The sequence below is a fragment of the Sminthopsis crassicaudata genome, chromosome 1 (genome assembly GCF_048593235.1).
Source record: "Sminthopsis crassicaudata isolate SCR6 chromosome 1, ASM4859323v1, whole genome shotgun sequence".
Lineage (NCBI taxonomy): Eukaryota > Metazoa > Chordata > Mammalia > Dasyuromorphia > Dasyuridae > Sminthopsis > Sminthopsis crassicaudata.
The window spans coordinates 70,016,625-70,043,847 of record NC_133617.1 but is presented as its reverse complement, the minus strand read 5'-3'; the positions used below and the strand labels follow the sequence as shown (position 1 = coordinate 70,043,847).

Below are 27,223 nucleotides of genomic sequence, written 5' to 3'. Positions count from 1 at the left end.
AAACAATTGACAAAAAAAGGAAGACTCCATAGACATCAAAATATTTATAGCAGCACTTTTTGTGGTAGCAAAAAACTGAAACAAAGTAGATGCTTACCAATTACATAATGATTAAACATGTGTATAATAGAATGTATCATAGTAATATAATCATTCTGCTGTAAGAACTTACAAACATTTATGAATGCAGAGAATCATAGAATTGTATGAACTGATGTAGAGTTAAGGAATTATAGACAGGAAAATAATAACTATAACAATGTAAATAGAAACAATAACAATAGCAAAATCAAATAAAACAAATGTTTAAAATTATAAAGAGCAAGCTATGGGTCCAAGAAAGACATATAATATCATGCCCCCCCCCCCCATTCTTATTATGGCCAATCAGTCAACATACATTTATTAGGCACTTACTATGTACCAAACACTGTGCTAAAGACTGGTTGATTGTTGTCCTTTGTTCTTGAAGAGGACTAAAATGACATTACTATGTTAAAGTCAAGTTACAGTATATCCAGCTGTGGCTGATCAGACCAATATGAACTTGAAATGTTCTGCCACAGGTTAAGTACAAATAAGTCCCTATGAATATTTGGGGTGGATTCTCTAACTTTGTGCATCTCACATTTCTTTTTTTCATTTTAATAATAATTCTTTTTTAAAATTTTTTTTTTTACATTTGAGCTGCTTTAATTCAATTTTATTCACAGAGCACATCATCTTCTTTGATACCAGTGTCTCCCATGTCAAGCAATCAATTCTAAAGTTGTTAAGATAGACTTTAAAAGTGTCCTTGTATTGCTTTTTCTGAACACCACGTGAGTGCTTTTTCAGTGTGAGTTCTCTATAAAATAGTTTTTTTGGCAAGAGTAAGTTTGGCATTTGAACAATGTGGCCAGCCCAGCAGAGTTGTGCTCTCGGCAGTAGTTTAAATGGCTGGCACTTTAGTTCGAGAAAGGACCTCAGTGTCTGGTATTTTACCCTGCCAGGTGATCATCAGAATCTTCCAAAGACAGTTCAAATGGAAGTGATCAGTTTCCTGGCATGGCACTGATATACTATTGTGTTTTCACAGGCAATGAGGTCATACAAAGAAAGGCAAATATAGTCTCTGTCCTCAAGGAGTCCACACCTTAGAAATACAAGGTATATACAATGTAGATGGGAGATAATCTCAAAGGAAAGGGGAACAGAAACAGATCTTTGAAGAAGGTGATATTTAAGGTGAATCTTGAAGAAAGCCAAGAAGTACAAATGAGGAGGGAGAAAATTCCAGGGTGGAGGGATATCCAGTAAAAATCATGGATCACCAAATTACAAAAGTATAGGAAGAAGAATAAAGAATAAACAGTTGTAAAAGTAGGAAAGTGGCAGATCAAAAAAAGGGTTTAAAAGCCAAATAGTGTATTCTATACTTATTAGATGTGATTGAGAATCACTGATTTTATTGAATTTGAGGGTGACGTGGTCAGACTATGTTCAGATTTCTTGGACAGTTGAGTAGAGATGGAGTGGAGTGGAGTAAAGAATAAATGCATACACACGTGTCATACATATATGTATATATGTGCATATATATATACACATGTGTAGGATGCCTGCACACTTAGATATACATGCACATATGGAGTGATGAGAAGTGTGTGTGTGTGTATGTATGTATATAGATATATGTATTTATGAAAGTTGTTGTAAAGATAGGAATGACAGACTTTGGCCACGGATATAAGGTGACTGTGAACAACTGAGGATTTGAATCTAGGTGGCTGGGAGAATGATGATGTCCTTGATAGAAATAAGAGAGTTTGGGAAAAGATGTGGTTTTGGTAAAAAGATAATGACTTCTCCAGGACCATATAGTTAGTAATACAAAACTATAGATCAGATTATACAAGATCAGAAGAGAGGTTAGGACTGACTATATAGATCTGAGAATTATCTACATAGAGATGATAATTGGACTCATTAGGGAAATGAGATCATCAAAGGTAGAGAATATTGAATGGATATTTTTATTGTTAATTGGTTTTGATGAATTTTTTTTTCTCTTTTCTTCTCTTTAATAAAAAAGGCGTTTGTAAAGTTTGGTTCTCAGGGAGAAGGATACAAAGGGAAAGATAAGCAATGTAAAAGAAAGATAATTTTTTTAAATCCATAAAATTAAAGTGAACCCAGTCAGCACAGTTGTGTGAGTCTTCTATTGTGTGAGTCTTCTAGTTCTGCTTAATAAAGAATAAGGAGGAATCAATAGAGACTAATGATAGGAGCAATGGTAGATATAGAACAAAGGTGTAAAGGGTGTAAAGGGCCAGTATATAATTGAAATGATTCAGCAAGAAGTCAAGATAGGGAAGCTAGGAGAATATGAACAAGAACAGGAGTGATGATTTGGATTAGTATGGGGTGGGAAAGGAATTAGAAGTCATGGTGAGAGTAAGGGTTTGGTTTAGGAGGGGTAACACTTAGGGAGAGATGGAGTGATTATGTTCAGAGAAAGAATTTTCAGAATTCTTGATTATTGAAGTGAAACATTTTATGGGTGATGGGAAGATTAGAGATGTGACTATCCTAGTAGGTGATCAGAGCAGGGTAAACTGGGAAGTTAGAGTATTTAAGGGAGCATTAAGATTTAAGGTAGGTGAGAGCGAGATTGTGAGCATCGAACTAATCATATTTCTCTATCAAATTTTGTATAAGTCAAAGTTATTGTGAATGACTTAGTATAGTACCTGGCACATCATAGATGTTTCATAAAAGTTGATTCACTAATTGAATGGATTGAGAGAGTCGTGCCATGACCACCTGTAGACTGTGCTCCTGTCACTACTGGGATAGTCACTTACTTTCTTTCACTGGCCCTCATTTTTCTCAATTGTGAACTAAATGATTTCACAGGTCCCTTCCAGTTCTAGATCTTAGGAAATCTCAGGTGCATTTATATAAATGTATCTCCTTAAAAAAAAGCAAATAAATCCAAAACATCTTCTTCTTCCTGGTCCTCAGTGTTCAATATTGTTCAACATCTGCTATGTGGGACAACTCACCTACATTTTCTTTTGGAGTAAAACTCAAGTGGAAAAAAAGTAACTTGAAGGTGATATGGAGTTTCTTAAAATAGAATTTATTCACTTTCATAACTAGAGCTGGAAATAATCTATATGTCACAGAAACAGGGCTACCTTTTATGTTATCCAATGATGATAAGTGATCAGGGCACCTTATGGTGTGATAGATAAAAGGGTTGGGCTTAGAGTCAGAAAGATCTGAGTGCAAATCCAGCCTCAGATACTTACTAGTGGTATGACTTTGGGCAAGTCACTTAATCTCAATTTGCCTCAATTTCTTCAACTGTAAATGAATATAGTAATAGCACCTACCTTCTAAGACTGTTGTAGGGATGAAATGAAACATGCTGGTGCAATGCCTGTCATATAGGAGATGCCATATAAATGTTAGTTATTATATTTCTACCTATACTTTGGTAATCTAGCCTACCTCTCTGAGCTTCTTTAACTCTCCATGTAGTCCAACTATCTTGGAGAAGGGGATTTTCCTCTTCTCTAGGCTATCAACTATATTATCCACAAACTCTAAAGTCTTATCTGATCTTGTCTACCACCTCCTACCTTGGTGTATTAGTACATCTATCCAAATGACTAAACTTCTACTTCCTCATCATAACTTACTGAAATCTTTTTAATTCTTCAAAGATTAATTTAGAGGTAACCTAGAGGGAGCTAGGTGGTACAGTGGATAAAGCTCTGGGATTGAACATCAGGACCATCTGAGTTAAATTCCACAGATTAAGGAGAGATCCTCTCTTGACCAAACCCTGTGCAGTCATGATAGACTGTAAGGATTCTTACAAGGTGCTAAGTCACTGGAATTGATAGAGACAATAGTTATCTAATTTAGCATGGTTCAGTATGATGATCTGATCCTACAAGGACATGTTATGGACCAGAACTTGAAACAAGGTACTAAGTGGAATTGAAGAGATAGTGGTTAAATCTAGTTAGCAATGATTTAATCCTACAACAAATAATGGTTTCCTAATGATATAATGATTGGTGTATACTCAGTGTGGGGCATATAAGGAGGAGTTGGCAGGGCCAGGGAGGACAAGCCCACTCTCGGAGGAGGAGGCAGACTCATTCCATCTTCCACTTTTGTGCTGGCTGGAGACTGAAGAAAAACCTTTAGATTCAGAGATATTCAGAGGGAGCTAAAGGCAGAAACTGGCAGAGGCAAAGGACTAGTGGCAGGAACCAAGGAGAGAGCCCTCTAAGAAAGAACTGGGCCTCAGGAAGGAGACAATAAAGGATTTGGATTTTAACTCCTGGCTGTATTTGGGGTGATTACACTGAACTGAAACTAAGGCTGCCTCCAGAAGCCCCCCAAGAAACCTGCTCGCAGAGAACAATATATTTTAGAGAAGAATATTACAATAGACAACTCCCAATTAAGTTTGTAACAGGCATTAAATTGACTAATAGGATAGGAAAGAGAAATGACAAATGCTGGAGGTGATGTGGGAGATATTAGACATTAATGCATTGTTGGTGGAGTTGTGGATTGATTCAACCACTCTGTAGAGCAAGTTGGAACTATGTCCAAAGGGCTATGAAATCCTTTTATCTAGCTATACCACTATTAGGTCTGTATCCCAAAAGAGATTTTAAAAAACACAAAAATGAAAGGGAGCTATATGTACAAAAATATTGAAAGCAAGTTTTTTCTGGAGACAAAGAAGTGGAAATTGAGGGAATGCCCATCATTTGGGGAATGGCTAAATAAACTGTGTTATATGATTATAATGGAATACTGTTGTGCTGTAAGAAATGATGAACAAGATTCTCTCAAAAGAATCTGGAAAAATTTCCATGAGCTGATGCAAAGTGAAATGGACTATGTATAAAGTAACAGCAATATTGTAAGATGAGCAACTATAACTGACTTAGCTATTTTCAGCAACATAATGATCCAAAACAATAATAAAAAATGCTATGCACCCACAGAGAAATAACTGATGGTGTGTGAATACAGATTGATGCTTACTTTATTGTTTCTTGAGGTTTTTATTGGTCTAAGTTTTCTTTCACAACATGATTATTATTGAAATGCTTTGCATGATTATACATGCATAACCTATAATTGTTTGTCTTCTCAATGAGAGAAGGTGGGGGGGGGGAGAAAGGGAGATAATCTGAACTCAAAGTTTTAAAAATGCATGTTAAAAATTGGTTTTACATGTAACTGGAGAAAAATCAAACACTAAATAAAGTTTTTAAAAATGCCTTTTCCTCAACTCTACAATCTTCTGAAGCATCTCTCTCCTCCCTTTCATCACAAGATTTCTAGAAATTATTTATACTTACTGCTTCATTTTTCTCCCACTCAGTCAATCCTTAATCCCATCACTGAATTGAAGTTTCACTCTCAGAGATCAACAGTGATTTCCTTATCAATAACTTTTCTCAGTCTTCATTCTTTTTGACTTTTTAAAATTTATACTATTTGACATTTGGTGGCTATCTCTCCCCTGAATACTTTTCTCCTCTCTTGACTTGTTATACTGACTTCTAGTCTTATATCCTACTTCTTAGATTGCTTTTCTCTTTCACCAGCTCTGATTCATTCTCCTATCCTGTGTCCCCTAGAGTCTTCTAGAATTCCTCACCTTTCCTGGGACTTCTCTCATCTTCTCTCCTAGAATGTCTCTCTTCTGCATATTCTTTTCATTGCCTGTAGCTTCAATGATCATTTCAATGCATATGGCATCTAAGTCTATTTCTTTAGCTCCTAAATTCCCCACTTGTATAGCCTAGTAGACATTTTCACTTAGACATACTGCTCAACACTTCAAACTCAAAATATCATAAACTGAATTCATCATTTCCCTCTTAGAAATACGTTGAAATCCTGTTTCTTGGCATTTATTGACTGCAATTCTGGGCAACAGTCTCTCAAAATTTCAGTTTCTTTATCTCTAAAATGGTCTAATAAAATTCATAATTCCTTCTATTCTACAGTATTGTTCTAATGATCAAATGAGAAAATATTTGTGCAATATCTCTGAATATTGGAATACTCTGAAAATTGCAAGTGCCTATGTAATGCCAGAGAAACTGAACAAGATAGAGATTAGAGAGTATTCAATACAGAATTTATTAAATGGAGAGATTTACTGGGACCAAATGGATCCATGGTTGGTCCCAGGGCCAAACAAGACTATAGTCTCAAAGAATCCAGCAATGAATGTCCGACACAAGATTCTTTTATAGGGTTACAAGATCAATGACGTATTGGGGGGAGGAACCTAGGATGATTATGACATAATGGAGGCAGGTACATAGGATGACATAATAGAGGGAGGCATAATGGAAGAAGGTACTGGAGAGGCTCCTGATATTCTAATGATGTCTACAATGGATAAAGACCTTTATCCCATGAAACATTAAGAGGGAATGACTATAGTCTAAAGTCTAAGAAATAAGACCTTTATCCATCCTATCAAAATTAAGAGGGAATGGTTATAACCTGAGGCAGAGTAACTGAATAGGACAATTAGGGAAACTGGATCAGGACAATAAAAGAGAACTGAGGTACAACTATTGTTTTCCCTCTTTTTTCATTAGGCATCTAAGGTAGAAGAAATTGTTTCTATCAGGGTCACTTACCATGTAGATTGGGTTAACTTTTTAAAGATTCTGTTCCAGATAGGTTAAGCTAGTAAAAGGCATTTAAACTTTGAAGTTTGGTTGGCACAGAGAAATAAAGTTTGGGCTGTTAACATAGCTTCCTGAGTAGAAAATGTAGGACACTAGGAGTCATGGCCTCCTTCCTGAAAGTTCTTCTAATAGATGGGCAAACCAATAGCAATCACCATCACTGGGAAACCATGTATAATTAACTCAATGCTTTATTCTTGATGAATATTCTTCTTTTGTTCTGATTGTCTTTCCCTCTTAAAATAAGCAAAACTTCTACAATTCCAATCTCAGACCTAAGCTACCAACCTTGACGAGGTTTAGAATTGGGGTACCTAAATGAAATTAGGGTTTAATTGAGGTCTAGTGGCAAGTTGAGGATACAGGGAGTCAAATAGAGCTCCCCTGCAACCCCTTTGGATTCAGCGCAAGGATACGAAGTTAAATGAGGTCTAGTAGCAGCACAAGAGTTTCCTGTAACGGAATTTACAGACCTGAAAACCTAGATTGATAAAAGAGATTTATTGTAGGGTTTGGAAGTAAAGTTAAAGTCTATTTAGTAAAAGGTGTTAAGTAAAGAGAAGATGGTACCGAACTAGTGTTCCAGTGGGCAGAGATCCTTGGCATGCCAAGTGGAAGGCTGCCATATTAGGAACCTCTGCAAAGAGAGGACCCCAGCTTGGCTCTTTTATAATGAGAGATTTAGCTAAAGGGGCCTGTGGATAGAGTCCCAAGTTGGCTCAGATCCCAGGGGGCTGGGAGAGCCAGGATCTCCTATTGGAATTCAAAGGGATGCTTTTGACCAGGATTCATGAATCAAAGATCCTAGCTTCTTGAATTGTTAATGCATCAGGTAGGAGGGGCTGGGAATCAAAAAAGGAATAAATCAATCTGAAAGGACTAGTTTCTTAAAGGGAGCACAACCCATATCTACTTGAATTGATAATTCATCAGCTAGGAGGGGTTGGGAAATCAGAAAGGAATAAATCAGAAAAGATTAATTTCTTAAAAGGAGCACAACCCATATCAGCCTGGCCTAGTAAGCCCTGATGAAAATTCTACATTATAATACTTAACAACCAGAGCCTTAACTATCTCAAACCATAGCCAAGCTTAGATTCTTTTTTTCCAAAACTCTTTTTTTTTAATTAATTTTAAGAAATGAATTTTAAGAAATGAACAAAAATTCATTTTTTACCTTTTCCTCCTTCTCCTTCTCCGAGAGAAAAAAAAAAAAAAGACAAAGAAAATCACTGCAACAAACCCACATATTCAAGTAAAAAAAAAAATTCCTATATTAGTTGTGTTTAAAAACTCTTAAGTTTCAATCTGTGCCCTGAGCCCATCATCGCTCTGCAAGAAGGTGGAAAACATGCTTCAGAATCATTGATTAGTCATTTCATTGGTCAGAGTTCTTAAGATTTTCAAAATTGTTTTTCTTTCAATGTTGTTATTATTTAAATTATTCTCCTGGTGCTTCAGTTTACTGGTTTACTTCAGTCCCATAGCAACACTCTTAAAAGCAACACTTTTGTTTGAGACACTTTTTCAATCTTCTTATGGAATCTCTTTGACTACTAGGTATCTGTGGGTCAGAGCCAGAAGCATGAGTTTCCATATTGTTCCTGACTAATTGGTAGGGATATCAGAGGCTCAGGTTAGAGATTTGTGGGAGGAGATGGCATAGGATGCCTATACTCTGTATTCTAGAGTATTTGCTGGAGGCAAATTGTTGACCAAGATTTGAGAACAATCAGAATGAGGTGGTAGTGGAGATTTTTCTTGTTTACTAGTCCACGGCATTTTTGTCAATGAGACTATTTATTCCTTTCTCTCTGGGATATGAGTGAGTGCTTTCCTAGAGTTATGTATATATGTGAAAAACAGTTGTAGAAAACAGGCTGAGACTTAATGGGGGTTGGAAGAATTGAAGAGACAGACCTTCGTAATTTTCAAGGCCTACTTTTCACTCAATCTAATCTAAAGGTGGATTAATTGGCTGAGAGAGCTTCAGCCTACCATTGGAACACTGATATCCTTAAGTATCACAAACCTGATTATCCTTCAGAAAATTTTGTGAAGATCATCCAGTGGAGGCTCTGAAGTTGCAGAGGTGTGAATTGCCACGGCTAGTTCTCTACATGTGTGTCAACCTCATTTCTATCGTACTACAGACTGGTTCTTTCTCTTGTCCCTCCTCCTCCCAATAGGTTCTTGGTGTCTTTGTATGAAAGTGCACTTCATGATTTTTGGGGGGAAATATTTTATTACTATCATTCTTGCCGTTTGAAGAAATACTTTCCCTAAAGAACCGAATTTACTCACCTGACTGGTTGTTAAGAGGAAGTACACTAGTGGGGGCCCCAAAATGCTAGCGGTTAAGGAGTTCTGGGGACAACCCACAGGGTTATGGTCCTAAGATCAAGAAAATAGTAGCAGATCCCTCTCCGGTAATTGATCACTCAATTCAGTGCGTATTTACTTAGGGATTACTGTATGTTATATTATGTACAAAACCCAAAGTAAACAATTTTAGCTCTCAGGGAAAACTGCAACCTTTGAGTTGTCTTTGATTCCTTCCTTATCCTCCCCCCTCCCCACCCCATCCAATCAGTTGCGAGGCCCTCCTAGACTTATTACTACTCACACTTTTGCCCTTCCCTAAATGCCTCGTTGCCTCCCTCCTGGACTATCGCCTCCTAATCCTGAGCTCAGTTTCTCCTAAGACCAGTCTTTGCTGCACAAGCCATCATCAGGTCCCTTTGCTTCTCAGGAACCTCACTGCCCATAGGAGTAAAGGTAAACGGAAGATATTTGCAATCCTCCTCTGCACGATCTGCGCTGCCCCCTCCTTTATTTACCTGACGGCCCCTCTGGACTGGCCCACTCACTCTACCACTTTAGGTGCCTTCAAGTTTTCCTCATGTCTTTCTTTTGAGATTGAATTAGCCTAAATCTGGAAGCCCTCCCCATTCTTCAAGATCCAGCTCAGAATGCTGGAAGCCTTCGCTGATGGTTAGATGGTAGATGGGGAGCAACTATCCCTGCTCTGAACTTCATGATGCTGTTGTCGTTTTCCACTGAAAGCAACCTCTCATCTCTCCCTGTCCAGCTCATAGTAGGTACTCTGGGGAGGGGGAAAAATGAATGAAAGGCTCTAGGTGGTTGCTAGGGCAACAAGACTTAAGTATAGTCTGTCAGGCACTATCCACAGACACCTCAAAGAAGTGGAACTAGGCCCCTTCTGGACCACAGAGAGCCCTGGGTGCCAGGGCCTCTTATGGTCTCTATGGAAACCTAGTGGCCTCACGGGGGCGTGTCGATAATGAGATTGACAAGGCCCACTGTCCATAGACTAAGAGCTATCTTCTAGAGATCCGAACATATCTTGCATATAGATTGGTTAATATCAAGGGGAAGGCGGAGTCAATGGAACTGGCAGCGCATGCGGCCTACCGAAATGCGACTGCGGCGCCAGATTTACCAATCATCATTCGAGATGACTTTGATGGACAAGTCGAGCGGGAAGAAGCTCTGAGGTCCGACTCCCCTCCAACCGGCTCGCCGCATCCCTCGGATAGGGCCAATGAAGAGGCGGAGGGGGTGGGGCGACGGGGCCGGTTGCTCCGGAAGTGGAGGGAGGGGGTGAAAATGGCGCCCAGCTCGAAATCGGAGCGGAACAGCGGGGCCGGGAGCGGCGGCGGAGGCGGCGGAGGCCTTGGAGGGAAGCGAGCCGGAGGGCGGCGGCGGGAACATGTCCTCAAGCAGCTGGAGCGTGTCAGGGTGAGAGCCCGGCCGGGGCCGGGAGGATCGGGCGGGGGAGGGGGCGCCCGAGGGGAAAACCGGAGAGGGGAGGGCGTCGGGGGGGAGGGGCAGGGGGGGTGTGCATTCTGGGGGGAAGGGCCTAGAGGGGAGGGCGCTGGGGGTGGAGGATGAGGAAAAGGAAGGGATTATGGCGAGAAGGGAGTGGGGGGCTGGGGCCTGGAGGAGGAGGCCTTTTGGGGGTCGGCGAGGTGGGTCGTGAGGGCGCGAGCATCGGAAGCGGAGGAGAAGGTGATGGAGGAGAGCGCTTTACACAGGAGGAAGGCCTAGGCTGATGGGAGGAGTGACAGAGAAGGGGGTGATGGAGACCTGGCGGAGGAGAGGGGGTGCCTAGGAGTGGGGGTGAAGGGGCTCTCCGGGGTGGCCGAAGAGAGGGGAGGCCGCTTTTTAGCGAGAGCGTCGGAGGAGAGAAGTGATGGGGAAGAGCACGTTGCAGAGCAGAAGCCCCTGCACTGGGTGCGAGCGGCCAGCGGGCATGGGCGTTAGGAAGGGGGACACAGAGGAAGAGGCGTGGACCTGACGGCCGTGCTGGAGAGGGGGGCCGGCTTCTGGCAGAGGGGACTGTTCCAGGTCGGTGGCGATGGCGTGGGGGGCATGTGTCCGCACAGGAAGGGGCGGGTGAAAACCTCAGGTTGGATGTGCAGGAATCTTGTCTCCCCCTTGACTTGAGCTTCCTGAAGATGGAGAACTGGTCTAATTCCTTTCTATTTTAATTTAGCCTGCCCCACACAGGCTCTTATTCACCCATAATGCCCTCCCACATTCACATTGTCTCTGTCCCTGGGGACCCGGGAGAGGGTGAAAACCTAGGAAACTTGGCAGTTGTAGACTCAGGCTCCCAGCGTTGCGTTCCCGGACACTTGGGTGAGCCCGCTCCCAGCTGGGGAAGGGGCCAGGTGTAGAGAGGAAGAGACTTTAAAGATGATTTAAACCAATGAGAAAACGGAGGCATGGCTGTTCAGGCTTTTTTTAAAGTCGTGTTTAGACTCTTCAAGACCCTCTTGGGGGTTTTCTTGGCAAAGATTCTGGGGTGGTTTGCCATTTTCCTTCTCCAGCTTATTTGGCAGATGGAGAAACTGAGGCAAACAGGGTGCCTCGGCTTGTAAGTGCCTGAGGCCAGATTTGAACTCAGAAGGATGCGCATATGTGTTTGCTCATACCTATACACTATATGCCTATATATAGATATGTATAATCTTTGTGTAATGGAATTTTTCATGCAGTGAATATTGAAGGATGGGAAAATGGTGGTCTTGAACACTGCGTTTGAGGAGTGGGGATGTGGCGTTGTTGTTTTTGTCATTCACTTGGATTAAAGGGCATGCTCATCAGTATTATCAGTGTTCTGAAGTTTGGGGGGAGAGTTGACACAAATGAAATGATCCCAAAAGATTTTCCAGGAGGCTAGAATAGTGGACTTAATTCAATTTAGGTGAAATTTATTAGGGACAAATGCAAAGTCTTTCATGTTAGTTCAAATGACCAACTTCATTAGGCCAATATTGAAGGAGAGATGGCTGGTCAATAGCTTATTTGAAAGATTTTGGGGAATTTGATGACTGTAAGATTCACATGAGTCAGTGATGTGAAATGACAGCCAAAAAAGCTAATTCTGGAGACAATTGAGAATAACATAAAGGGGGATGCTTAGGCCAGAAAAGACACTCTAGAAAAGGATTTGATAATCAAATATTTGAAGATGACATCATGTGGAAGAAGGCAGAGGTTGGTTCCACATGGTCCCAGAGGGCAGAAGTAAGATCAGTGGGTAGGAGTTGGAGAGAGGCAGTCTTAGGTTTAATGTAAGAAAACATTTCTTCACAAAGAGAGCTTTCCCAAAAGGAAATGGGCTGTCTTAGGAGAAGGTAGCTTCCCTTTTCTGGAGGGTCTTTAAGAAACAGCTCAAGGACCTCTTGTCAGAGATGATGTCCAGAGCTTTCCACTTCAGATCTAAGTTGGACTGAGTGACTGAACTCTGAGCTTCGATGTCTGTCTTCAGAGAGTGGAAATGAGCATCCTCCTTAGAAAGAGAAACACCAAAGGAGCAGGATATGGATAAAGAGGAATGACAGGAGCAAAGGCATAGGAAGGAGGAAAGGCTAATTGATGTTCAAGGTTGTAGGTGAGTTAGGCTCAAGACGATTACACTACTTTTCTTATAAGAAGAGAGAGAAGAAAATTGGGAAATGGGGTAACAGTGAAGGGAATCAGAAGGAGTTCATTGAAGGGAAGAGTAGAGTATAAATTTAGGAGCAGGGCAGCCTTGGATGGACTCTGCCTCTGGAATGGAGAGAAGCAGTTTAATGCCTGACCTGCCCCTCTTCCCATCCCCAGATTAGTGGGCAGCTCTCCCCTCGGCTCTTCCGCAAATTACCGCCCCGTGTCTGCGTATCTTTAAAGAGCATTGTGGACGAGGACTTCCTTTGTGCAGGGTGAGGTTGGGACAGGGCTCTGGATGTGTGCTAAGTCGGGACAGTGTGGGGTGGATGGGATGGGGGAGATGGGTATCAGAATGGGGGGGGGCAGGGGTAGAGGGAGGAAGAGAATGACTAGTGCGTTGTCAGGTACCAGAATACTCCCCCTCCGCAGGCACATCTTCCTGGGCTTTTCCAAGTGTGGCCGCTATGTCCTCTCCTATACAAGCAACAGCGGCGACGATGACTTCTCCTTCTATATCTACCACCTCTATTGGTGGGAATTCAACGTCCACAGCAAGTTGAAGCTGGTAGGAAGGCGGGGTTGGAGCAACCCCTCCGTGGGCCTCCTCGCCACTTGTTTGACCCTTCCTCTTCCCTGGGCAGGGGTCAGTCCCACCCAGCTCTCACTCTGTATTGGGCCAAGAAGGAAGAAGCCTGGGTTTGAGTCTTTGCAAGTTCCTCCCCCTCCTTGGGACTTGGTTTCCTTTTCTGTGAGATGAGAGGGTTGGATGAGGTGATCGCAAAGGGTCTTGTATTACTAATGCTATTCCTGGTTCCTGTGCAATCCTGCCTACAGGTGAGGCAGGTGCGGCTCTTCCAGGACGAGGAGATTTACAGTGACCTGTATCTGACTGTTTGCGAGTGGCCCAGTGACTCTTCCAAAGTCATCGTCTTTGGCTTCAAGTGAGGGCCTATGGGGTGGAGAACATGAGAGGGTGGGGGTCAACACTGGGGAGAAAGGGGGGGGGATTGGGATTGATTTAGGCTCAGCCCCTTCCCCCTGCCCCCTTAGTACCCGGTCAGCCAATGGGATTCTAATGAACATGATGATGATGAGTGATGAGAACCACCGGGACATCTACATTAGCACTGTGGCTATGCCACCCAGAGACCGCTGCCCTAGTTGCCGAGATGCCAGCCTTGCCCATCCTGGTGAGTGGATCTGTGGGGGTGGGCTTGACTCTTGCACATGACCCCGGCTGGGAACAGGGACCAGCAGTGCTGCATGTTACATGAGTTCCCACTTAGTGGGAAGGGTTCTCACCGTTAGGTGTTTGTGCCCCGATGGTGCAGTATAGGCATGGAAGTGTCACTGGCACGTGCTGTGAGCATGCTTGTATTTTGTGTGTGTTGTGTGTGGAGCAGGGGAGTTGTGGGCTGCCTGTGCGTTGGCAGGTGCTTGTTGCATGGGGACCTCATTTTGTGTTGGGTTGGGCATGTCTTGGAGTGGGTGTGTTACAGGTCTGTTCAGGTGTGCGGCATGGAGCTTGTGTGGAAGTGGGTCACTGGCACATACCGTGGGATTTGTTACAGCTCTGTGTGTGTTTCAGGAGACCCTAGTGCCCATTGCCTGAGACACGGGTTCATGCTGCATACGAAGTATCAGGTGGTCTATCCCTTCCCCACCTTCCAGCCAGCCTTCCAGCTCAAAAAGGACCAGGTGGTGTTGCTCAACACCAGTTACTCCCTGGTGGCCTGTGCAGTCTCTGTCTGCTCAGCAGGTAGGCTTATGACCCCAAGTCCAGACTTTAGCCCGGCTTCCTGGCCCTCCCTTAGCCACTTGCAGAGCTGAAAGATACTTTATCGGAACACTGGGGTCAGGCCTGCTGGTTTATAGTGGAGAGTGGGAAGGACTTTGAAAATCAGGGAATCCAACCTCTTTTTTTTTTTTACAAATGGGGAAACTGAGGCTCTGAAAAGTACAATCACAAGGAAGTAGCTTGATTTCTCATCCAGTATCTCTTTAGAATGATAATTCCTAGACAACATAGCTGATGTCCATCCTCTAGTGGGTGGAAAATATTTTTCCCTTCTTGATAGTCTTTCCTTACCATGACTAAGTGAAAGGATAAGATATAAGAGTGACTTGTCTTCAATGTATGTGTTTCTTGACTACCTTGGAGCATTGATTCATAATCTCTAAAGTACTTTCTGGATGTAAATCTTATCTACAGGAGAGAGAATTCTAGAGAGGGGAAAGAGACTAACCTGCCCTTCAGTCATAGATTAGAGAGACAGGAGCCTTAGCTCTCATGTACTGAAGGCTGCCTTCTACATTTACAGAGAGAAATGGCTTGCCCCAGGTTCTAACCCAAAGTGCTGATTTGCCTTTATAAGTTCTGAGCATTCACTTTCCTTTCCTTCAACTTTCTCTTTCCTCGGATCCTCCGATTGTAGGTGACAGCAGTTTCTGCCAAATCCTCTATGACCGAACTACCCATCCGCCAGCCCCACCTGACCCTCCTGGGCCCCCGAGCCGAGAGGATCCCCCAGCATCCCGAGGACCCTGCCCAGAGGCCACCCCTGCTCGTCCTCCAGAGCCCTCGCCAGCTGTTGCCAAAGCCAAGGAATTTGTGGCTGACATTTTCCGGAGGGCCAAGGAGGCAAAGGGCGGCACTGTGGAGGAGGCCCGACAACCCCCTTGTCTGGGGGCCTCAGGCAGCCGATGTCGACTGCCCTGTGAGGCCCCACCACTGGACAGGGAGTCAGGACCCCGGGACAGTCCTCCTGACACAGTACCCCCAGTTGCAGAGCCGGGTTATGTCAACTACACCAAGCTCCATTATGTGCTGGAGCCAGGGGACTGGGCTGAACCAGAGGATGGTGAGAAGGGGGTGCAGGTGAGGAGAGGGCAGAGCAGGGCTCGCTCTGTACCTCAAAGGCTCACCCCTATCTTCCTGTGCCCATCTTCCACCATCTCTAGGGTTTGAGGATGATAAGATCTCCCTTCCATTTGTGGTGACCGACCTCCGGGGCAGGAATCTGCGGCCTATGAGAGAGCGGGCAGTTTTCCAGGTATGCAGCAGAGCTCGGGGACAGAGGAAGGCCAGCCTGGGCCAAAGAGGGGCCGAGCATCTGTGTATGTACATCTCTGGCCCTTTATTTATTAAAGGGCCAGTACCTGACAGTGGAGCAGCTCACGCTGGACTTTGAGTACGTTATTAATGAAGTCATCCGGAATGATGCTACTTGGAGCCACCAGTTCTGCTCCTTCAGTGACTATGACATCGTTATTTTGGAGGTGTGTGCTCTCTTGGGTCAGGAGTGGGCCTAGGAGACAGGAACAGCATGGAAGGCCTTCTCACTTAAAACCACCCTGTGTTCACTTTGTATGGGTCTTGCAAATGTACACGTTCCTCCTTAACAGAATGTAAGCTCTTTGAGGGTAGAGAGTGTAACATTGCTGTCTTAGTACAACAGTTTTCACAGATTAGGTGATGACCTAAATCTTGGCTTTGATACTTTTCCAGCTGTATGATTAGGGATATCATTTACTCTCCGAGTCTGTTTCCTCATCTCTAAAACGGGAAGTCTACTTGCTCACAACAGAGAGTTTTGCATGAAGTATTTTGAAAATTTTAAATTGCTATAGAAATGTTATTTGTGATTATTGGGTTCCAGCCTATGATGTTCCAGTGCTCTGGGGCCTCTCCTCATTGTCCTCCCCTGTTCTCTCCCTTACCAGGTCTGTCCTGAAACCAACCAGGTCCTCATCAACATTGGCCTGCTGCTCCTGGCCTTCCCTTCCCCCAATGAGGAGGCCCAGCTCCGGTGAGGGGGGGGGGGGAGGCAAATGCTGATCCCTGTAACCCCCAGGCCTGCCACTGACCAAGTGTAGGAGAGTGACCCTGCCCCCTTTGCCTTCCCTGTGGGCCTCTTAGCTCTCCGCTTGACAACTGTGATGGCTTAGCTGACCGAGCCATAGATTTGGAAGTCAAGAACACCTGGGGTTCAGGTCCCTTCTCGGCCATTTGGGAGTTGGGTGATCCTGGGTGTGGTGCCTCCCTTCTCAAGGCTGCAGTTTCCCCATCTCTAAACAAAGGGGCTTGGTTGAGGGAAATGCTAAGGTTCCTCAAAGCTCAGTGCTCTATGATACTCTCATTTCCACTCTTCACTCCACCCCTTCCCCAGCAGTCCCCTTTCCTCGGCCCTCAGTTTATCCTCTGTCCTGCCCTCTAGACCAAAGACCTATCACACCAGCTTGAAGGTGGCCTGGGACCTGAATACGGGCATCTTCGTGACGGTCAGCGTGGGTGATCTCACTGAGGTCAAAGGACAGACCAGGTGAGGCTGGGAGCAATTCAGGAGGAGAGGGAGTCTGAGCTGTACCTAGTCTTGGCTGAGCTGCTTTCCTTCCTTCTAGTGGCAGCGTCTGGAGCTCCTATCGCAAGAGCTGTGTCGACATGGTGATGAAGTGGCTCGTGCCTGAGAACAGTGGCCGCTATGTCAACAGGATGACCAATGAGGCGCTGCACAAAGGTGGGGCTCAGGCCGTCTCAACAACCCAGCGTTCTCTTCCTCTGCTTGCTTGGCCTGTTGGTCTTCTTATCTGGCTTTGACTCTGAGGGCGCAGAGGCCCCCATCTAAAAACCTGCCCCTCCCCTCATATAAAGGCCCTGTTCATTCAAGTATCAATCATTGATCTGTAACTGCAACACTAGGACTGTGCCTAGGACTTGTCGTCCCAATTCCAGATAGGATGGAACTAGAAAAGGCCCCAAAGCTAATGGCAGCCCAGATAGAAGGGGGCTGATGGAGGAGGAAGGGATTGGCAGAGAGGGAGAGCTCCTGAAAACAGACTAAAGAGGACTCCTGTCTGGAAAGGGAAGACTGGGTGGGGGAGGGAGGGGAAGAGATTGTGGAGGGCAAGGGTAGAGTGACCTTGGCTGAGTTTGGTCACTAGATCCCAAAATTTATTAACAGAGTAAGGAGCCTTTGTTTTTATACTATGAGATAATTTAGGACAAAGGGCTGCCCTACTCTTGTGATAGGAATTAACTTTATGGGGACCTGGGACCTCCCAGAGGTGTCTGTCAGTGACACTAGGAACAGAGATGATGAGTTCCTAAAGGTTTGGCTCCATTTAGAGTGTGTATCATATCCTTTATCCTAGAAGTAGCACTGGATTTAAATGCTGGCTCTTTTGTTTACTGTCTCTGACCTCGAGCATGTCATTTAACCTCTGGGCCTCAGTAGAATGGCCCCTCCAACTTTTTAAAATCCTGTGATCTTTCCTGTGTGATTTTGGCCCAGTGTCTTCTCTCTGTGCTTTAGTTTCCCTTCCTCTGTCAAGTAAGGGGGTTGGATTGGATGTTCTAAGGGCCATTCCAGCTTAAACTCCTTTGAGCCTATGAACAAGAGGCAGAAACGGTGCCCAAAAGAAGTTGGGATGTACTTGTCTTGTGTGTGTGTATGTGTGTGTGTCCCACCCCCTCCAGGCTGCTCCCTGAAGGTCCTGGCTGACAACGAGCGGTACACATGGATTGTGCTGTGAGGAGCCCGGGGGCTATGGCACCCACTGCTCTGGACACTGACTCGATACTACCTCCTCGTTTTGGGTTGGATTTTGTTGTTACTCGGGGGCTTTTTGTTTCTCCCATCCTGTCCCCTAGTATTAGGTGGGGAGGTGGGGATTGGGGGGAGGGAAGGCTTGGCTCTGGAAGACCTTCCCCCCTCCCCCCCTTGGAAAGTGGGGTAGGCTGGAGGGAGGTTAAGCCCCTCTCCCTTCCCCCCCACGAGCCCTGGAGCCCAGATTCCTTTTATTTATGCCTATTTAAATGGGGGCAGGGAGGGACCCCTGGGGATTAAATGGCCAGGGCTACCTAGGCTGCCGAGTTCCTTGGCAAAGAGAGCTCTGTCAGCCCTGGGCACAGGGAAGGGGGCCAAGAGAAGCTTCAAGAGACTCAGCTTCTCCCCACCCCCTCCTCCCTTCCAGGCCGGGGCCTTTGGTTTCATGTATATTCTAAAAGTTTTCTTGGCTGCCAGTTGTGGATGCCAGTTCCGTGAGGAGGTCGAGCTAGCTGACCCCTCTCCCTGCCCCCTCCTCCCCATTCATGTAATAAATGTTTTAATTTCTGAGCTTGTGTGAACTCCCTTCAGGATCATATTGCCCCACCCCCAAACACTCTCCTGCAATCAGTCTGTGAGACAGTTGGCTCTGCATCTCACCTTTACCCTAAAGTTAAAGGTTGGGGATATCATTTCTAGACACAAAATGAATAGTTAGGAACCCAGAGCCCTGACCTGCACCAAAGCAGAGGAAGCTTCAGGACAAGCTGTGGAACAGATAACTAGGCCTGGGGGAGTCAGCTGGTAGCCAAATAACACAGCAGAATTTATTGTGTTTTAAGAAAGACTACAAAAGGTAGAAAACAGCTCGGGCTCTCTAGACTACCACACGCTTTGACACTTTCACCACCACGGGGAAGAGGGCCTGGGTGTCCAGGCCCAAGGTGGCACCAGCCACCAGCAGAGTGGGGGGGCCTGTCCCCTCAGCTGCTGCACTTGGAGCACACAAAATAGTGATTTTTTTTTTATACAATAAGGTCAGGTTTTTTTTTTTTTTTGTTTTGTTTTGTTTTGCCATAAACATCTATCTCACATGTTGAAAACACTGAAAAAATTAGAACGAATAAGGCCATGATGGTTGGAAAAACCCCAACAGCTACCAACTGAGTGGATATCGCTCACAAATCGCACAATAGTTATGTGGTTTAGAGAGAGGGTTAGATCATTACATTACAAAAGCACAGATCTCTGGAAAACTAGAATAGCTAAGAAGATTCCATGACAAACCAGCATCTTAGAGGGCAGCTGTTGGGGGGGGGGGGGGAAAGAGTATGTGTGGGAGGGTGATCTTTTATGAGTGAGGGCTACCCAGGCCCCCCTGCCTGCCTACCTGCTCCAGGGGAGGCTGGCCACACTTGGGAGGAGGCACCTTGGCCTTATCTCCCTGAGCTGGGTTAGGCTGGCAGCTCTCAGGGCAGTGTCAGTCTAGCACTGGTCTTTGGAAGCTGGGAGAAGGAAGCTAATTCCTCCCATCAGCTGTCTCTTCCTCTGCCCTTGGGGGGGGGAGGGGGAGAGGATCCTGCCACAGCTCCAGGCCTGGGTTGGATGGGGCAGAGGAAGGGTACTGAGGTGGAGATACAGCCTATGAAGGAGAGGGCCTGTCCCGAGGCTTGATGGGAGGCCTGCACTGCTCCCTCGGCAGAGGGTGCGGGATGGGGTGTCAGGGAAGAAGATTGATGGGCAGGGCCCTGACCCACAAGCCCTCACCTAAAGCAGTGCCCAGAACTGCTTTAATTGCACTTAAACCAAGAAGGGAAGCAAGGAGGACTGGGAGGAGGAAGGATTCTGGGTGGTGACAAGGGACCTCTGCACTTGAGCAAGTGGTCTTGAAAAAAGCAATGACCCCCCCACCCATACTACCTGTGTCCAAGGTGGCAGCTCAGCATCCCCTAAGCCCCAGGCAGCCTGGGGTGGGGGTGGGGGGCAAGCCACTGTGCAAAGCCAGAGCTTGGAATTAGTTCCAGGGGGGAGGAGGAGGAGAGGGTAAGGGAAACCAGGGAACCACCATGCCCACTGTAGGGAGCTGCGACTCCCTACCGGGCACACAGCCCCCTGGGTCAGGCTTGGCACAGCTCTGGGCCTGTGCAGGTGGCCAGGGGGAGAGAAGATGCTCCATTCTCTCTCTGGTTTCGGGCCATGCCTACTGCCCCAGGGAGCCTGTCGCCAGCCAGGACGCTCAGTTTGTTCCTTAAGGCACGTCTTTGTCTTTTGTGTCAGTGTTGAGGAGCCAGCTCCCCTGCCCCCCCTCCCCCCAAGAAAAATCCTTCCAGTGCAGCCAAGTGGTTCTTGCCCTGGGATTGTGCTGCCACCCACCCCCGTACCCCGCAGGGGCAAACAAAGGCCACAGGAAGGGGTGGGTTTGCAGGTGTGAGGGGGTGCAGGGCCAATGCCTTCCCTGCTTTGAGGAGCTCTCCTGCTTCCCCCTCAGTAGCTGGGAGTGCATCCTGCCCCATGACAGGGCCAGAGCAGAAACACACCAAGTCCCACGAGCTACAGGGAAGCCTGGAGTCTGGCTGGGACTTTGGTGTCTTTGGGGGGAAGGAGAGGAGGGGGAGGGCAGAAGGCTGGTGAGGCTGAGCTTCTCCTTTGCCGGAAGCCTGGGCTCATGGGACTCCCATGGTTCCGAGGTGGGTTTGGGGTAGGTGGCCCCTGAAACAGCCCTTGCCCTGCCCTCTGAGGGCCAGAGTCCTGGGGAGCCCCAGCACACAGCCAGGGCTTTTAGCTCGAGGGCAGGGCCTGCACGAAGATGCCCCGTCCATCCGTCCTTGCCAGCTTGGCAGGGGGCTCCAAGGGCTCTGAGCTGAGGGCAGTCGACTCACTGGAGTTGAGAGAGATCTCTTGGGGCAGTTCATCTTCACTCTCCTCCTCTTCTTCTTCCTCCTCATCTGGGTTCATGGAGGGATCTGAGATCAGGGATTGCTCTAGGCAGGAACTCCTCCCCACTCCCACTCCTCACCAATGGGGCTGGGATGCTTGGGCCCCTTGCCCACCCCTGCCCCCACATCTGGTGCCCAAATGAGGTGGGGACCCAGGTATCCAAAGGTCCTCACCAGCCCCAGGAGGAGCTGAGGTGGGAGAAGCCCTTCCTACCTTTGTCAGGATCCAGGGGGTTCAGGGAACTGGCCAGGTTGGCAAACTGTACAGGGGAGAGTGGGCCCAGGGGAGCAGTTAGGGTGGGTGGGCTGCTTCCTTTTCCCTCCTCCCTCCCTCCCAATCTTCCCCAATCTACCTGTTGTACTCACCTCGCCCATGACAGCGATGGGTGTCTCTCCCTTGGCCTGGGCCACCCGGTGCTCTATTAGGTAGTACATGTACTCATCATACAAGAGGCGGATCAGGTGGAATGAACCAAAGCTAGCTGCACTGCGCAGGGTCAGGTCCCGGATGACCATGGAGCTGGAGGAAGAGAAGGCAGACCTGGGGTTGGTGGGCTGAGCCAGGCTGCCCCCAACCCCCATTCATCAGATACCACCCACCTGTAGAAAGACCACTTGAGAAGGAAGAGTTTGGCAGCCTTGGGGAAGCTGGCACTGCCCTGGTAGGGCTTGAGCACCTGGCTCACCACACCATCCAGCCAGCCTGCCCACTGCTCCAGTGAGTTCTGCTGCTGAAGAGTCACCTTGAAGTCCTGCTCCAGCCGCTGCACCACACGGTCCTCGCAGCGGCATACCCATGAGGCCTGCTCCTGGGGACACAGAGCCGGAGAAGTGTGGCTTGGGAGGAAGCGCAGCCCAAACCCACCAGGGGTTTCCTCCCCACACCACGTCCCACCATCCCCAGAAACCCTGGAATTGGAGGCAGGAGGCAGGATGGTCAGGACCAAGATGCCCAGGACCCTCCCCTCCCAGAGAGCCCCAGCTCTCCTTAGGCACCGCTGGTACCTGTACATTAGCAAAGTCAACACGATTGAGGTCGCTGAGCATCTGGTTGATTTGGGCCGTGTTCTGAAGCACAGCCCGGGCCGCCTGGGCCAAGTGATTGAGGGAGGTGTAGCGCCGAAGTGTTTGGGCAAAAGCGCTGGCTGCGGCCACCTGTGGGCAGAGCCCTTTCATGCCCTTGTTTCCATGATCCCCCTCCCCACCTGTAGCCAGTCTCTACAACAGCCCAATAGCAGAGCTGCAGAGGACCTTCAAGACCATATAGATCAGCTTTCTTTTAGAAGTGAGAACTGTGGACCAGAGTGAGGTGATTTCAGGGGGGTATAGGATTTAGTGCTAAATTATCTGGAGGCATTGAGACTGACTGGTGAAACCCACTCATTTTATAGCACAGTAAACTGAAGCCGGGTGAGGGGATGGCACAGTGGATAGAGTGCTGGGCCTGGAATCAGGAAAACTGGTCTAGCTGATCTCAAATCTGGCTTCAGACACTTGGTAGCTGTGAGCCCTGGCTAGTCACTTAACTCTGTTTGCCTCAGTTTCCTCATATGTAAAATGAGTTGGAGAAGGAAATGACCAACTACTCCAGCCAAGAAAACCCCGTGACCAAACAACAAAAACAGAAGCTTACCGAAGGAAAGAAGGATCACAGAGTTGCTGGGATTATAGCAAGTGTGGGTCTGGATCCAAGTCTCTGGTTCCATACAAATCTCAATGGACTATATTCCTCTTCCCCTTCCCTGCACCTTAGACCATTGCAATAACCTGACCAGCTACCTCCTCTCATTTTTCCTTCATGGCTCCCAATAACTTCCCTATAGCCCAGTTCTGACAAGACTAAGCTTCCAATTTTTTCTAGGATCAAGTCTAAATTTCCTGAGTCTGGTGTTTGTAGCTCTCTACAGTTGGAAGAACATTAGTCTGGGAATTAGTGGACCTGAGTTCAAATTACAATTCTATTTGCTATCTGTGTGACCTTTGCTGAAGACTCAGTTCTCTCTTTTGTAAAATAAAGAGGTTGAATTAGATGATCTCCAAGATACCCTCTAATTCTAAACCCTACCTTAATTGCACAAAGGCTTTGGTGTTTGGAGACAGGAATGATTGGGAAGCTCCCTCCCCCTCACCTTCACCCGAACCATCTCTTCAGGGATGTTCATCATGGCATTGGTGAGCCAGCTCTCTAGGCTCTTGGCAAAATTCCGGATTGCTTGTGTCAAGGCACCTGGGGAGGACAAGCAACAGGGTTGGAGAACAGAGCAGAGCACTCACCCCCGCCTCGGCTGGCTGCCCCCAACCACCCCATACTCACTGGGGATGGGCCGCAGCACATCAGGGATAAGAATCTCTACCAGGCCCTGGTACAGCAAGTTGTCACAGTCCTTGGTCCACTTGAGCACAGGCTCATACTTGGAGAGGAGCACCAGGCTGCTCTTGGGCAGCCGCTTCTCTGCTTCATCGTGGCTGTATGGAGACACACACGCGGACATAGCATCAAGGACAAAACAGACACGGAGGCACAGGCACATGTACACATGGGCAGAGACAAGAAGGGGGCCCTTAAAGGGCTCCCTGCCATACTCACACAGCCAGGGGAGTAGCCTCACTGGGCTGATTGAGGTTGTACCTCCAGAAGGTCTTCCACAGGGTCTCCACAAGGGTAAACTGCAGGTTGATCATGACGTCCACAATGGCCTGGCAAGGAGGGGAGAGAGAGTGACAAGGGCAGGAATGTCCCTCAAGGAGCCCTCGGGCGAGGGATGGCAGAGGAGCACAGCCCTACCCTCAAAGCTCCTGGCTGCAATGCTCTGGGCCCCGATCTGGGCTTGGCCCCATACCTCACAGTGCTCCCGGTACAGGACTTGGAAGGCCTTGATGTCTTCAGGTCCAACCCCCTCAGGTAGCACCTTGCCCTGTAAGTCAAGCTCGGTGAATTCTGGCAGGCTCCTTGAGGCATCTGTGGGGCAGGAAGGACCGGGGACAGATCAGAAGAGCAGGATAGTCATAAGAGAGATCTCAGAAATCATCTAGGGCCAATTTTTCACTTTAGAGATGGGGAAACTGAAGCCTAGGGAGATTCTGTGAGCTGCCCAACATTGTGCTGACCAGGGCAAAGCAAAGCCAGGACTAGGCTCGGGAGTCCTATGGGTCAGGGGATTCCCTGGGGGGGGAATTCACAGTGTGGGTTGGGTGGCAGTGCTCCTGGGCACGAAGATGGGTCCTTACCCAAGAACTGCTGGTACTGCTGGACTTGGGCACTGATGTCAGACAGGCCTGCTGCCTGCTGCTGTCCTACGGCCACACCATTGGTCATGCCCTCCATCTTCTGAATTGGTTTAAGCCTGGGAAGGTAGGGAAAGTAAGCAGAGAATCCAGGGGGAGGGAAGCCCTGGGGAAACCCCCAGCTGGACTTGGAAGCAGCCCTACCTCTGCTTCTGGGAGAAGGGCTGGCCGCGCATGGCCATATGTTGCTGGTCTTCCATCAGGCGGAGCAATGGAGAGTTGGCTTTAATACGCAGGCCATAGTAATGGTATTTGGAGTTCCCCCTGGAAAAAAGAGCGGGCAAGAAAAGAGGGAAAAGTGAGAGCCAGCTCTAAGCTAGGGATGCCTAACAAGAGGTTATCACTAAGGGGAAGCTGCCCAAAATCAATCTCTGGGAGGGTGACTGAGAATGTCACCAAAAAGGGACTCACCACCTGAGGAAGAGGAGAGGAAATTCACTTGATTTATAAAACTGAGACTTTGTTCTTTTAACAATTTGTGAGTAGTTACAAGAAGGGAGGGGGCAGGGCCATTCCATGGGGACTGAGGGCTCAGTCCTGCGAGCATGCCTGAGGTCTGGCTCTGGACACTAGGTGGGCATACCTGGTGCCAAGCCGGCGAGTGCGGAGGCCCATGAAAACGGAGCGGATGAGCTTGCCAAAAGAGGCTGCATTGACGGGCTCTAGCTTCTGCTCCTGGCAGTGCAGGAGGTAGTGGCAATAGAGGGTGCTGCGGGGGAGGCTCACACCCTCTGCCGTCTCATAGTTATCCAGCAGCCACTGGACCTGGGGGGAGAAAAGCGGGGGGAAGGGGGAAAGGGAGCCAACCCAGGGGCCAGCCCCCACCTAGGTAAGACCCTCACTCATTACCCTTGTATGGAAAAGAGGCAACTAGGGTAGACCTAGGGCCCACCTGGGGCAGTGTCAAAGGTTAGGGCTTCTTGGTCCCCCATTCCCTCTGCGTATTCTTAGGAGGCAGGTAGTATGAAATGCCCCGAGCTCGGGCTTTCCCCTCCCTTTCTGATCCTTTTGGCGTATACCCCTCACCTGGACGGTCATTTCCCAAAGTAGTCACTAGAAGGCAGGAGTCAGCTGCGTTGCATCCCCAAGGCTCTATCCCTGCCTCTGCCCCAAGTGAGCTTCCCCATCCCTTCTCTTTCTAGGAGGGGGCACAGGGGCACTTACAGTGGCTGGTGAGGCACGGGTGGTATGAGAGTACGACTGGCTGGAGCTGCCCAACATGTAGCCGCCCTGGATCACGTAGGTGCCGGCGCCGCCCCCGCCGCCCCCGCCGCCCCCTCCGCTGCTTGCGCCACTAGAGTTGGTGACGATCTGGCCACCCGACACATACATGGGCACTGAGCCACTACTCGCCACAGCCTGTGAGGTGGCAGGTGTGCTGACCTGCGCAGTTGTGCCCTGGGACTCATAGTAGCTGGTGCCCGCATTCTGGGTGTATAGTGGTGTCTCTGTGTAGGGGTAGGTACCTGAGCGACTGTAAAGAAAGCAGGCAAAAAGAAGGGCTGGGTGGCCATCTCTGTGGCAGAGCTTATGGAAATCCCAGAATAAATCAGGGAGAAGCCCAGATGGTCACATGCCATGAGTGCACTGGTCAACCTGTCCCTTGAGCTAGGGCCACTTTCTGCCGCCTCTCAATAGGCTTTTAGGGAGTTCTCTCAGCAAAAATACTCCGTTGTTTTGATTCAAGCGGGGCCTGAGCTGAATATTATTCTTTCACCTTAGCCAACAAAGAGAAACCGAGAGAAGATTCCTTACAACTTTTCTGCTTCTGTCACTGGCTCGTCATCCATGTCACTCTAGGCTCAGGATGGATCTTCCAAACTTTTTCTCTCCACTTCCCACAGATCCAATCAATTGCCAAGGCCTCTCTGTATTTCTTCCCTTCTCTCTATTTCCACAGCCCTACATTTCCCACCTGGATTACTGCCATAGCCTCCGTGATGGAAACCTTTCAACTTAAAGACTTTCTCCATCTTGCCACAATTAATCTTCCTAAAGCCCAGCTCTGATCCCATTCCTTTTCAGCTAACAAAGAACCTGGAGCTCTCTACTGCTCGCAGTTTAAAAAAAAAAAAAAAAAAAAAAAAAAGGCATCCAAGACTCCCAAGAGCTTGACTCCAGCTCTATTGCCCAGTACTTCTGAATGATCCTGTCCCGCTCCTTTGGAGCTGGGCAGCTGGGTCTCTCCTAACAATGGCGGGTTCCTAATGGGTCCCCTAACAAGTAGCAGGTTCACCAGGTCTCAGCACCCTCTCCCCCCGCCCCAATCTCCTCCCATGTAACCAATCACTACGCATCTCCCCACTTTGTGCCGGGCAATTTTCACATCTCTGATGGCTGGAGGTGAGCCAGCTTCTGAAGGGCAGGGCCTGTGATGGCTGTGCCCGTCTACACCTGGGCTTCGGGGGAGCCGGGACGCAGGCTACGGGGTCCGTTCACTGAGGTACTCACATGGTGCTGGCTGTGTAGCTGGCATCACCGCCCTCCACATACTGAACCTGGCTGGGGTACACATGCTGCACGGGCACCTGCTGGAGCTGTTGCACCTGGGGCAAGAGACCAAGGGTTATGGGGAGGGCCAGTGGCCTCCCCAGCAGGGTCGGGCAGTGTGCAGCATCTGAGCTGGAAGCAAGGCGCCCAGGCTGCACCGAAGAGCCTAGAACAGGGCAGGGACCCCTGGGGCTGCAGACCGGTCCAGGCCAGGGTTTCTCCCGGCTGGGAAGGCCGGGTCTCTTCTTGGAAGAGCTCTCACCACCTACAA

General features: G+C 47.7%; 3 protein-coding genes across 9 annotated transcripts in view; 1 reads left to right on the top strand and 2 right to left on the bottom strand.

Moving 5' to 3' along the window:
* PODNL1 (podocan like 1) overlaps positions 1-9,867 on the bottom strand; it is a 30,362-nt gene extending 20,495 nt beyond the window's left edge. The window contains exons 1-2 of the mRNA XM_074310827.1: positions 9,575-9,867; positions 8,767-8,951 (exon numbers count right to left, since the gene is read on the bottom strand). The gene's annotated coding sequence lies outside the window, so the exon portion shown is untranslated. The remainder of the gene's footprint in view (positions 1-8,766; positions 8,952-9,574) is intronic.
* A 61-nt stretch (positions 9,868-9,928) lies between these two features.
* Positions 9,929-18,811, top strand: DCAF15 (DDB1 and CUL4 associated factor 15). 4 transcript variants are annotated; one of them, XM_074310802.1, is made up of 13 exons: positions 9,929-10,496; positions 12,870-12,967; positions 13,125-13,260; positions 13,530-13,636; positions 13,746-13,885; positions 14,287-14,454; positions 15,131-15,556; positions 15,657-15,748; positions 15,846-15,974; positions 16,419-16,504; positions 16,913-17,017; positions 17,097-17,212; positions 18,172-18,811. In XM_074310802.1, exons 1-13 carry the CDS (start codon positions 10,143-10,145, stop codon positions 18,225-18,227), a joined length of 2,013 nt encoding a protein of 670 aa, XP_074166903.1. In that variant the 5' UTR covers positions 9,929-10,142; the 3' UTR covers positions 18,228-18,811. The 4 variants fall into 4 exon arrangements, with proteins under 4 accessions (XP_074166903.1, XP_074166894.1, XP_074166884.1 ...); XM_074310793.1 differs by having other exon boundaries at positions 14,284-14,454; XM_074310783.1 differs by having other exon boundaries at positions 17,097-18,811.
* Positions 18,812-19,046: 235 nt separating this feature from the next.
* The window catches only part of RFX1 (regulatory factor X1), a 34,648-nt gene continuing 26,471 nt past the window's right edge, over positions 19,047-27,223 (bottom strand). For all 4 annotated transcript variants that reach the window (XM_074310684.1, XM_074310667.1, XM_074310692.1 and 1 more), the window contains 14 exons: positions 26,914-27,008; positions 25,627-25,936; positions 25,046-25,227; positions 24,607-24,726; positions 24,406-24,521; positions 24,018-24,136; positions 23,765-23,874; positions 23,492-23,643; positions 23,307-23,404; positions 22,183-22,332; positions 21,778-21,986; positions 21,544-21,697; positions 21,392-21,437; positions 19,047-21,186 (listed from right to left, as the gene is read on the bottom strand). In XM_074310684.1, the coding sequence (XP_074166785.1) occupies positions 21,020-21,186; positions 21,392-21,437; positions 21,544-21,697; positions 21,778-21,986; positions 22,183-22,332; positions 23,307-23,404; positions 23,492-23,643; positions 23,765-23,874; positions 24,018-24,136; positions 24,406-24,521; positions 24,607-24,726; positions 25,046-25,227; positions 25,627-25,936; positions 26,914-27,008 (2,028 nt within the window). In that variant the 3' untranslated portion in view covers positions 19,047-21,019. The remainder of the gene's footprint in view (positions 21,187-21,391; positions 21,438-21,543; positions 21,698-21,777; positions 21,987-22,182; positions 22,333-23,306; positions 23,405-23,491; positions 23,644-23,764; positions 23,875-24,017; positions 24,137-24,405; positions 24,522-24,606; positions 24,727-25,045; positions 25,228-25,626; positions 25,937-26,913; positions 27,009-27,223) is intronic.